This window comes from Theobroma umbraticum, unplaced genomic scaffold (assembly GCF_002168275.2).
Source record: "Theobroma umbraticum cultivar Fairchild unplaced genomic scaffold, ASM216827v3 scaffold_2.0, whole genome shotgun sequence".
In the NCBI taxonomy this organism is placed as follows: Eukaryota; Viridiplantae; Streptophyta; class Magnoliopsida; order Malvales; family Malvaceae; genus Theobroma; species Theobroma umbraticum.
In genome coordinates this window covers 955150-968539 of record NW_018397277.1, presented here as the reverse complement: position 1 = coordinate 968539, position 13390 = coordinate 955150, and the positions used below count along the sequence as shown (strand labels likewise).

The 13390-nt window shown below is 31.6% G+C and overlaps 1 protein-coding gene across 1 annotated transcript; it reads left to right on the top strand.

Annotated features, from left to right (window-relative positions):
- Nucleotides 1-1512: 1512 nt before the first annotated feature.
- Nucleotides 1513-3168, top strand: LOC110427658 (uncharacterized). The gene is made up of 2 exons (XM_021443208.2): nucleotides 1513-2113; nucleotides 2422-3168. The coding sequence occupies exons 1-2, from the start codon at nucleotides 1597-1599 to the stop codon at nucleotides 2526-2528; spliced, it is 624 nt and encodes a 207-aa protein (XP_021298883.1). The 5' UTR covers nucleotides 1513-1596; the 3' UTR covers nucleotides 2529-3168.
- The last annotated feature ends 10222 nt before the right edge of the window (nucleotides 3169-13390 follow it).

Genomic DNA, 13390 nt, shown 5'->3' with positions numbered 1-13390 from the left:
AGAGAGCTCAGCGCTGCAGTGCTGGAGAAGTAGCGCCGCAGCGCTACGGACTTCCCTAAAAAAGTAAAGGACATTAACGGAATTTCGCAAAATTAAGTTATTTGGAGCCTATTTAAGGAGACTTTTTCAGAGATTTTTAAGCCAGCAAGAGAGGCAGCAAGAGAGGCAGCAAAGGAGGCAGCAAGAAACTATTCTGGAGATTGGAGCCAAGAACAAAGCAAGGAAACAAGAGAATTGGAGAGAGAATCAAGATCATACATCTCTAACTATTATTTCTCTCTTACCTTTGTTTTTTTTTTCTTATTTTCTTTGACTTGGATTCATGGCTAAATTTCTTTGGATATTGTCTTTCTTAGATATTATGAACTAATTTATTTTTCTAGGATTGCAATTGAACTCACATGTAATCTAGATTTTTAATCACTTTCTTGCTTATTTTCAATGGGATTTGAATTGTTTATTCCAATTTGTTTAAAATGCTTTTAATTGCATGGCCACCAATTAAATTGATCTAGAAACCTAAACAAACTTGGGAAAGGGAGTTTAGTGTAGACTAAAATTGGGATAGCATATGATCATATAATTGATTTGCGTATAGGATAAGGATATACCTATAGGCCATATGTAGCCAAATTAGAGCCTGAACTTAATGAGTTTGTTTTAATTTCAATTCACATAGGGATATAGTGTTTGGTTAAAATAGATATTTTTATAAGATGAGTTGGGAGACCCTATAAAATAATTTAGGACTCTAGGTTAGCAATTCAAACCATTGAGATAAGTTAAGGAAGAGAGGTAAGATTTAGATGAAGTGTGAGGGATATTGTAATCCTAGGCTTGTTTGATTTGATATTTATTTGAGTATTTATTATTTTGATTTTCTTAATTTAATTCTGCTATAACTTAGTTTGATTTGATATTATTTTGATATTGTTTGGATAAGATTAATTTGCAATAATTTTAGTACTTAGTAAACTTTTAGATCAATTCCCTGCGGGATCGATACTCTACTTGCTAATATACTATCTATTCGATACGTATACTTGCGTGGTAGAATTTTAACTGACAAGTTTTTGGCGCCGTTGCCGGGGAATTATTTCTAGAATTTTTACTGATACTAATACCAAGCAAATTAGTCTTAATTCAAATTTTTTTATTTATTTTTAGGTACTTTTGGTTGAGGTGATGAATTATAGTGACTATCGGTGGACATCTGAACAATTTGTGCCTAGAAGAGTTGCTAGTGATATGAATTGGCTATCAGTGCTTTGGCCATCGAAGTTGATGCTTTATCTCAAAAAATTGATACTTGGGGTATTAATGTTTTCAAAGTCCTTTTGTGGCATGCGAGCTTTGTGGAGATAGGCATTCAAGTGATTGTTGTCAACCTATTCTGAATCAATGCAATTTGATGGAAGCTTCAATGGGCAGCAAAACAATTCTTACTCCAACAGTTACAACTCATGGTGGGATCACCCAAATTTTTCATGGAGTAATGATCAATATCCTACATATTCATCACAACCTATTTTTCAGCATGATTTCCAATCACAAGTTAGAGCCCCTATACTTGAGAAGAAGCTAACTTTGGAGGATATGCTGATACAGTTCATGACAAAGAATGATGCCATCATTCAAAGTCGAGCAGAATCAATCCAAAATCTTGAGACTCAATTAGGCCAACTTGTTAATTACATCAACAATAGGCCTCAAGAAATTTTACCAAATGACACTGAGCCTAATCCTAGAAAAGAAGAATATGGTAAGCATCTTGATGAGATAAATGGCAAGAATGTGGTAGATGATGAAGATAAAGTAGATCAAGGTAACACTTCCACCAATCAAGTTCGAGATGAAAAAATTAAGCAAGAGGAGGAAGTATTTACACCACCACAAGTCAAGCCATATGTGCTTCCTATTCCTTTCCTAGATACAGCTGCTAAGTTACCGAAAGTGGCTATTGATATGGAAAATCCAAAGAAACTCCTTGAGGCTTGTTTGGTTCAAGTGGCAACAACGAAGGATCAGAATGAAGAACTCACAAATGTTACACATGTTTTGAAGGCTACACCAAAAGTGCATTATCCAAGAAGAACACAATTTGAGAAGTTAGGTAAAGGTCAGCCTATTCCACCATCTTGGGTTGAGCAAGCACCAAATCTTGAGTTAAAGCCACTACAACCTCATCTTAAGAGGAGACTACTTTCACACCTCAAGCTTTTTCCATGCAAACTCCAACCTTCTTAAAGGGTGAATGAAGACCTCAACCAAAGTCAAGCTAGTGACTATAAACGAGCGCTTCTTGGGAGGCAACCCAAGATATTTTTTTTCTAAGTTTAGTTGTTATTTTAGTTAGTTCTTGTTTTTCTATTTAAATAAGTAGTTTTAATCTCTCCCTAGCTTGTTTTGCTGTGTATGCAGATTTGGAAAGCATGAAGATGAGGAGAAAGAAGATTAGAGCTTTCAAGGAACTACCACCATTGATAGGGAAGTTTCTTTTTCTTATTCTTTTTAACTTTTCACATTGAGGACAATGTGCAATTTAAGTTTGGGGAAGTTTATTGTTATTAGTTTTTGTGATAGTTTATGTTAATTTATTTTCGTTATTTTTTCAACTAGATTTACTTGTGCCAGCTTCATTTAATTTACCTATCCAATGATGAGAAATCAGTTATATTCCTATCTTGATTCTTCAAAACACGTGAATATTGTTTGAGTGTTATGTAAATTCTCATGCTAAGCTTTCCCTTAGGTTGAAATTTCTACATTTTGAGCACTATGTCTTTTCCTTAGATTTATTGTATATTTAGAAAAGGTTTATGTGAATGCAAAATTTTGAATTATGTATTATGTTCTAGAATTTGTTTGATTCTCTCTCGAGGCGAAATCCTAGGCTATACTTAGTTAAGGAGATGATTTAGGCCATTTTTGGACCGATTGAGCCTTTTGTAGCCTTCCTTTACATAAATTATCCTCAGTTTCCCCCTTTGAGCCTAATGACATCTTTTCTTTGTTTGAACACTTAATTTTTAGCCTAGACCCTTATAATAATATTTGCAACAATTCTTGCATCCCTCATTCCTAAGTGCATAAGTCAATTTAGAATGTGTTATGAGCCACATAGTGAAAGAGGTAGTCAAAAAAAAAAAAAAAGATGAAAGTTCAAAAATATGATTTACTCATTTCATTGCCCAATAAAAGAAATAAGTTTGGGGGTATGAATTGAAAAAAGAAAAGGGAAAGAAAGAATGAAGTGTTGAACAAAAGAAAAACTTTGATGGAGAAGGGGTATAGTAAGTGAAGGAAAATAAAGCTCTGAATGGCATCCAGATTGACTATGTGCTTAGGGTGATTTGAGCTATACATTATCCCATATCCAACCTTAACCCTAGCCATACATTACAAGCTAATTAAAGTCCTATTGATCTTTAATATAGTGTTAGCCTACATTAGTGGAGAGAGGGATGAAAAGCAAACTTATGGAGTTAATTATTAATTTGAATTTTGCATGAATATAAATTTATCCAGATTGTACAATATTCTAAGTGAAGAGATGGACACACACACACGGAATTTAACTTAATGATGAGTTTGCATTTGAATTGAGACATGAACTTGAATAATATTTATGTGTTGCCTAGAGTTATGAATATGGATTAACTATTGAGGATATTAAAAGTAATTAATGAAATGGTGCAATTGAAGTCTAATTAAATGTTTTCATGTTTACGTTATTGCATGTTGTTTTATGTTTTGCTCGAGGACTAGCAAAATCTTAAGTTTGGGGGTGTGATAACTCTATTATATAGAGTTATTTTGACTCATTTTGGGAGCTTAAGTAGCTAGATCTTTGAGATTTTATGTTCGAATTTTAGCATTATAGGTGTTTTTTTTAGTTTAAGTTTGATTATTTGTTAAGTGATTAATTTAAGTTATTTTAGTTAAATTTTAAGTTATTTTATTTTAAATTACTTTAAGAGTAGTTATTGCTAATTTCTCCTATGGCTTTTGTAGGAAATTGATGAAAAAGACTCATTTGATGAAAATCAGTGCAAGTATGGTGATAGCTTCATTCGTATATGTTTCAATATTTTGACCATATCTCTTTCTAAAAAACTCCAAATGAGGTGATTCTTTGACCAATCAAATTATAAGAAGAAGGGAAACAATTTTTATGTTCACCAATTGGCCCAGTTATGATTGGATCATGGTCAAAACATTTGTCAATTCGGACCACTGCAGCAGGATGTAAAGACTGAACATGATGCAGTATTTGGAGCAAATCTTTCAATCCAGAAGTCCAATTGATGTGATTTTTAATCCATTGGAAAGTTAGAGAGGATAAAACTTTTATGTTTACTACTTTGCCCAGTTCTTAACATATCAGGGTGAAACTCATGTTTGAAGTTGATAGACTGCCACAGTGCTGGAGAACAAGGCTGCAGCGTTGATGAAAGGAAGCACACATACAAAATTCCAGAGAGCTCAGCGCTGCAGCGCTGGAGAAGTAGCGCCGCAGCGCTGCGCGACTTCCCTAAAAAAAAAAGGACATTAACGGAATTTCATAAAATTAAGTTATTTGGAGCCTATTTAAGGAGACTTTTTCAGAGATTTTTGAGGCAGCAAGAGAGGCAGCAAAGGAGGCAGCAAGAAACTATTCTGGAGATTTGGAGCCAAGAACAAAGCAAGGAAACAAGAGAATTGGAGAGAGAATCAGATCATACATCTCTAACTATTAGTTTTCTCTCTACCTTTGTGTTTTTTTTCTTATTTTCTTTGACTTGGATTCATGGCTAAATTTCTTTGGATATTGTCTTTATTAGATATTATGAACTAATTTATTTTTCTAGGATTGCAATTGAACTCACATGTAATCTAGATTTTTAATCACTTTCTTGCTTATTTTCAATGGGATTTGAATTGTTTATTCCAATTTGTTCTTAATGCTTTTAATTGCATGGCCACCAATTAAATTGATCTAGAAACCTAAACAAACTTGGGAAAGGGAGTTTAGTGTAGACTAAAATTGGGATAGCATATGATCATATTAATGATTTGCGTATAGGATAGGGATATACCTATAGGCCATATGTAGCCAATTAGAGCCTGAACTTAATGAGTTTGTTTTAATTTCAATTCACATAGGGATATAGTGTTTGGTTAAAATAGATATTTTTATAAGATGAGTTGGGAGACCCTTATAAATAATTTAGGACTCTAGTTAGCAATTCAAACCATTGAGATAAGTTAAGGAAGAGAGGTAAGATTTAGATGAAGTGTGAGGGATATTGTAATCCTAGGCTTGTTTGATTTGATATTTATTGAGTATTTATTATTTTGATTTTTCTTATTTAATTCTGCTATAACTTAGTTTGATTGATATTATTTTGATATTGTTTGGATAAGATTAATTTGTAATAATTTTAGTACTTAGTAAACTTTTAGATCAATTCCTGCGGGATCGATACTCTACTTGCTAATATACTATCTATTCGAATACGTATACTTGCGTGGTAGAATTTTAACTGACAAAGATGTCAGGTATGTTTCAACAGTCAAATGATCAATCATTTCTATAATTTACCTAATATTGAAAGTGATGAGTATGGCAAATTCTTGACTAGGAACATTGACTTGGATGGCATTCTTGGAGTGCTTTGCAATGAGGTGGCTGAATGGAAAATAAATAAAGGCATACCTGCATCTTTTAAGGCCAATACCATGAAGACTGAGCATAAACTTTGGTATCATTTTTTGGTTGCAAGATTACTTCCTGTGAAACATGTCAATGATGTGACAAGGGATAGAGCTACTTTATTATATGCAATTGTTTTTGGAATGTCAACCTGATGGGTTTGACTATGGATAGCATGCTCAAAATTTGCAGTAGAAAGAAAATTAAAACTTTATAACTAAACAACCAAAACATGCCTCTAACCATGGATCACCTTGGCAATATTTAACACATAAAAGCACAAAATAAATTATTATTCAGAAAGTTACCTTGCTAAGTAATTTAGTAATCACAATGGCACTTTTCGAAGCTATCCCGCTAACACCACAAGGAGCAAAAACCCTAACCGATCAAGTGCTTGGCCTCTGATGATAGTACACACGATTGCACTTGAACCTTTCACAAAGGAAGCAGTTTTTAACTATATTTTGTGCTAGAAAAGAGGACAACCATTGTCTTTTTCTTTTGTTTCACAATCTTAGCCAAACCTTTCTTGAAATTACTTTATAAGTAATTTTTTCTTTCACATAAAGGGAGTAATGGCAAAAAGAGAAAATGCTTATCTTTTTCAGACAAGAACTAGGTTTTCTTCCATTATGAAAAACTCTCACATGGAAAATAATTAAAAGGTAACTTATATAGTTAGGTTAAAATAACTTCCATTTTGCAATTAAGGCCTCCATAATATAACACATTATAATATTGGCACATTACTTAATTAAACTCTTTTAATTAAGTCCTTGGAAATTAAAATCAAAATTAATTTTCTTTATATTTTACAATCAAGGCCTTATAATAATTACTATTTATAATTATGCCTAAAACTTAATTAAACTCTATTAATTAAGTTTATAAAAGTTAATTAACTAGTATGTAATTTTAGTCTAACTTAAATCATCACTTTCTTAATTTAATTCAAATGCAATCATTGTGTGTGACTCGTTAGGTTCCTAACATGTTGGCAATGAAACTGATTAATGACTTAATTGATTAATTTAAATTTCAATCAATTAATTTATAACCAATTTCGTAGACCAAGATTGGCATCTAGCAATGCATCATGGCCACCCAATTGTTAAAAGAGTCAAAGGGTTCTTTGATAACCTTTTAGTGTACAGTCTATTTGTATAATTCATTCCCTCATCATATATTCTAGAGATGATAAGAGCTTGGTACAGTGTCTGCTCTTATTGACTTCTATATTCATTCTTGTAGTTATAACATTAGCTTTATGGAGAGTGATAAAACCTTTTTTCATAATCTCTATGTTGCATCGGCCAAGGCCTTCAATAAGCTAATGTTAACTAAGAACTAATAGGATATGTCCTCTAAAACACTTGAGGTGATGATTCTTATCTTGACCATTCATTTACCTTCACACATTTCATACTATACCCAAAAGCATCCTATTTTCGCATCTTTGGTTAGGCACCTATAGGGATGAAATCAAAGCATAGCAGTCCACACATAAGACAACTTGGTGTCTTAAGTTTAAGGAGTATTTACACAATTGACATATAAGAAGTGTTGCATAGACACTAGAGCGTATTACCAAATGCACTTCCCATGGCAGGTCATGTTCAGTGAACTTGCTCTCCTAGGCAAGCACCTATATTCTAATTCTAAGTATCTCTATGCTTTTATCTGTGAGATCGATTGCTTACTTCCAAAGTAAAAAACATAGAATATACCAGTCTTTAAGCATCATTGATGTCTAGTCTCAATGATACATTGACCAAGAACATTTCGAGATTATGCTTCAATGCTTAGGGATCTCATAACTGCAACCCATTATAGTTCCCTTGCAAGGCATATTAATCTCATGGACTTCATCCAATTTTACTTATAACTTATTATAATTGATGCCTTATTGACAAAGAAAAACTTCCTATCATTCAACATGAATGATATTGTTGAATAATTGGAATCAAGCTTTAAGTAATCCCAATTGGCTGTAGGACTCACCCCAACTTCACCCACTAGCACAAAGCTAATTGCTACCTCATTGTATGTGGATTCAATCCATCTAGCAATCATGTCTCCTTGTAGACTCGCTTGTGTCCTTTAATGTGGTTAATTGCTTTTATCTATCTTTGTGATGTCCATGCATCACATCATGTCATATTACTATATTTAGATCCAATGAGACCAGGTTCTGCTAGCATGGCTCCATTGTTGTATTAACAATGTTCAAAACCTTTTATTAGTTCCATGGACTAATGATCTAAGTATCTTTCTATTAGAGCCCTTTTAATAGGATGTATATGACTTTAATAATATACATGTACATAGTCCTCTTTCTTTCTTTGGAACTGTTTCAACTAAATTATGCTGTATGCATCATATGCACTTGTCATTTTTCTTTGTGTCATCTGCCTTTTTTAAATTTTGGCACTTACTTTGTATACAACATTGCATCCCATGTAATTGTATCACCAAAGAATTGTATTTACTCCAAGTAACCTCTTTATGTGTATGAGATAAGTACACTTGTATATTTTATTAAATCCAACCCTTTGCATCCTATTTAATAGAGTAAAGTGTATTAACTCCAATGAAAAACATATTTAGTAGTTCATCTCATATAAATAATACATTTCCAATGTATCTTGCTAAATCCATGGAGTTTTCATACATATGATTATGCATTTCTATGCAAAATCTTAAGAGTTAGATTTTGATGAGACCATGCAATACAAAAGAAACTCTTCTCTTAGTGTCATCATGCTCCCACTAAATCCAAGATCTTTTGTGAGAGTAATATTTGACCTGTTTTGAGTTTTTCGTGATGTTACATACATAGTTCTCAATGTATGCTTGGAATCATATTGGTTTGGAATAATATAATTGGCTACATATATATTGCAGAGATATGGACCAAATTATATCACTATTTGAATTTGCTTTCTTCTTTGAACAAGCATCTCTATGTTCATAAGAAAGTTACATTTCACATGTATCTACATTCAACTTTTGAATGATTAATTAATAAGTAAGAGTAATCTTCACGAAGATCATATCTTAAAATGAGTACATCATACTATATAGCTCATATGATCTTATATTTGAATTCTTTGAACATTTAAAAGTTTCAAATTTTATTTCTTTAAGTATATAAGGCAGAATCTCAATTTGTTCATGTACAAACTTAATGAATTAGAAACATTTTCTATAACATTTTATGTTTAATGGTTTGTATACATTTATTTGTGTAGGACCTTTTGAACATACCAAGTCATTCACTTTTGTATGAAAATTGATTTGGCCATATAAGAATTATTAGCTCCTTTATGATTCCTAATCAAAAGGATTTAAGTATCTTTATACTCTAATTCTTACTTCAATCACCAAGATTCAAATGCCATAATTGAGATCATATTCAATCGATTTTCATGAAATTTATATTGAGCACTGACTTACTACTATTGTTTTGCGCTTTATGTCATTACTTAAATGCATTCAACAACTAGTATTGAATACTTATTATGTTAATACAATAGTAGTAACTTCTAACTCAATCATAAACTTTGGTAAAGTAGAAGCTTTATCAGATTCTTCTTCTTGAACTTTGTCAAGGAAACATTTTTTTTCAGTTTTTTAGTCCTTCCTTTGTCCATCTTTACCATCAAGATGTTTGAGAACATTTCCTAGTTAGTGCCATTATCATGGTTGTCTTCCTAATTCATAATTAAGGCAATGTAAATTCCATCCCATGGAAGCTCACTCCTAATTATGAATTATATTTGGTAGAGATTATGGAATGAACAACCTTTTACTTGAGAACATTTCTTAAGTCTTGATACCTTTAAAAAGGGTTTCATCTACTGAGTTTGATTTGCATCCAAGGTGCACCATAATGATAGATTATTAGCCATGTGTATTAATTATGTCTAAGTAGATAAAAAAAGCAATAAGTAAATATCATCATAAACTATTTAAAATAAGGTTTTAAAATTTTAAATAATTCTCCCACTATTTTTTACGAGATGATAACCCTCCATATCACCTCGAGAGATCTCTACTAGGATTCTCTCAGTAGGCTAGGATACCATCCATCTAGCCATGGCCATGAGTGTGCTCAACAAACCATGATAGGTGGATTAGGTAAGTAACTGAGCTTACCAATTGTATCTCTATACAACTCTTAGATCAACTAGGTGACAACACACTACCTAAACATATCATATGTGTTTCACCTAGCCTTTGCCTCTAGTTCCATAATAATCTAGTTTCCAAGCATCTGAATTTTATGAAACTAGTTGCCTAAAACTCACCAATAGCTTAAACATACTAGTGTAAAAGTGTGACCTTGAGTGTGCTCAACAAGTCTCTGATTAAAAGAGCAGCTAGGTTGTCTTGCTACATGGTGAAAGGCAACTTTGTCGTGCATGGCATGTGACTCAATATAAAATGAGGGATTTTGTTTTCACCTTTATTAGGATCTCATTTTTGCATGTATAGCATTTATTAAATCGTATAAAATAAATCTATCACATGCATACTACTTTGCATTGCATAGCATTTATTAAATTGTATAAAATAAATCTAGCACATGCAAAGTACTTTGGATGATTATGGACTTTAACTATACTAATTTCCTTGAGCCATCAAAGGAAACTAGCTTGGTCAAACCTAGGGGATTACATATAAGAATCTTCAAAATTTGGTTGTAATCTCCTTGTCCTTCTTGGCAACTTAGATCTCCATCGTAATTTTTCCAAAATTCAATTCCTAATCTATCCTAATTCTAATTACATTTCAATATAGAAACCTCAAGTTACATTCAAGGGGAGTAAGACAAGGAAAGAATTTTACGAACTAAAATAAAAAGATAAGGTAGGACACGCTGGCCTTATTTCAAAAATACCAAGAATATACATTCAACCATAGCATAATCATATTGGACCTAAGTCCATAACCATCCAAATATATTAATCAATATGAATAAAATTGAAATACATGTCTCATTCAAATTATTAATCACATGAGGTATTTGAGATTAGCAATTTTCAACATTTGAATTTTGGAAATTTCAAATTTTCGGGTAACCATTTAATTCTACATATATGGAAACTTCTTTCATATATGGTAAGTATAACTAATCAAAATTAGTAATTTATCCATTCCTAATCTTCTAGGATTAGAATTAAATTTTTATTACAAATTACAAATTAAAACAATTTTAATTTGTGCTACTAAACATTTTACACAACCTATTATTAATCTCATTTAATTAAAGATTGAATGTCTATTATTACCTAATCGTATTAGGGAATAACTTAGACAATTCAATCTTTAAAGTTAATGTCAAATTAGAATTATCTTCTTGTAAGAAGTCAATTGAAAACAAAATTTGTCCATAAATATTTTGACTCCTTCTACTCCTAGGAATCTAATTCCTAAATTAATGTTGTCTTAAATTATTTAAATTTTGACACTCTTAAATTAAGGAAACATGTTCCATAATTTATTAAATAAATTATCTATCTTTATGGAACATATTCCATAAATATTTAATTGGCTGATGAAGATATTTTAACTTCCATAATTTTAGGATCCACATTTCTTTATTTGTGGATGCTAATGTATCATCTTTGGCATCCTTAATTTTAGGAATCATATTCCTTCAATTAAAAATTTTAAAAATCAGCATATTATGGAACTAATTCCATAACTTATCCTTAGCCAATTAACTAATTTAATTGATCATTTTTGGGTGTAAAATTTGGACAAATTCTATGTCTTAACTAAGACATCCTCCTGCAGACAGTGGCAAACATGTCCTAATTACGTGGTATTATGGTAGTGTATCTTTAGGAATTTAATTCCAATAAATTTTATCCTGATAGATAAGTCATGAAACTCTTCCACATTTTCAAGATTTTAGGAGGTGATTTGGCCTTTCAAAAATTCAAAAACTGTGACCTTTATCTCTAGGAGGCAGAATCAGTTTTTGAGTCCTTTTGAAATTCTTTGTGACCAAAACTTAGAAATTTAATCCCTAATAAAATTTATCCTAATTGATAATTCATGGAACTATTGCATAATATGTTTTTAGGATTTTAGGAGACATTTGGCTGTCAAAAAAATTCAAACCCATTACCTTTATTTGCAGAGGTAGTTTTGGTTTTGTCTTTCCCTTGAAGCTATTTGGTGGCATAAAATTAAGAATTTAATTCCCAATTAAAATTTCATTGGTATATAACTTATGAAAAAATTCCATTGTAATTTTTCAGGATTTTAGAAAACATTTTTGGCTGTCAAAAAATTCAAAACCATGGCTTGCTACTGCAATGGCAACAACGGTTTTGACTCCACCAACTCAGTTTTATGAAGGCTTAATTCTAGGGATTTAAATCCTTAAAATTCTTGGCAACAATTTGGATAATTTATGAACCTTTCCTCAAAAAAGTCATTGGCCAATTGTGCAACTAATTGCACAAATTTAGGCCTTTCTTTGTTGCCAAGCGAAACAAAATGGTGACTATCATTGCTACAAACATCTGTTTTAACCACGTTATGGTATCTTTACCTCCACCATTAGCCACACATAATCACCCATCTTGGAACATTTCTAATGTGAATTGATCCCTTAATTTTTTTGCATTTTATGAAGCACTTAAACCACACTTTTATGGCTGAAAATGGACCAAAATCATGGCTAGATAGAATTGAATTCTGCCATTTAAATCACACCATAATGTCATGAGATCGAATCATTGTTTGCTAAATTAATTTATGTATCTCATGCACTAGTTAATCTGTAATATTTTGACATTAAAATGAGATTAATATTATGAGAAATAAATTTTAAAATTTACAGTTAAAATCAATCTAGAAATCAAACTAACTAGAACAAGTTGTACAACTTTAAAACTTTCTACTTTTAGTAGAACAAAACCCGAACACTTTATATTCCTTTTCAACAAGGCATTAACAACAATAGACCTGAAAATGTGTTACAATCAAACCTAGGAAGGCTCTAATACCACTGATAGCTTTGGGTATGGATGGCATACTCAAAATACGCAGCCGAAAGAAAATTAAAACTTTATAACTAAACAACCAAAACATGCCTCCACCCATGGATCATCTTGGTGATATTTAACACATAAAACCACAAAATAAATAATTATTTGGAAAGTTACCTTGCCAAGTAATTTGATAATCACAATGGTACTTCCCAAAGTAATCCTACAAACACTACAAGGAGAAAAAACCCTAGCCAATCAAGTGCTTGGCCTCCAACGATGGTACACACGAATGCACCTGAACCTTTAACAAAAGAAGGTGTTTTTAACTATAATTTATGCTAGCAAAGAGGACAACAATTGTCCTTTTCTTCTTTGTCACAATCTTAGTCGAACCTCTCTTGAAAATTGCTTCATAAACAATTTTCTCTTTCACACAAAGGGAGTGGTGGCAAAGAGAGAAAACACTTTTCTTTTTCTAACAAAAACTAAGTTTTCTTCAATTCTGAAAAACTCTCATATGGAAAATAGTTAAAAGTTAACTTATATAGTTAGGTTAAAATAACTTCTTTTAATTAAACATTATAATATTAGGCCCATTGCTTAATTAAACTCTTTTAATTAAGTCCTAAGAAATTAAAATCAAAATTAATTTCTTTTATATTTTGCAATCAAGGCCTTATAA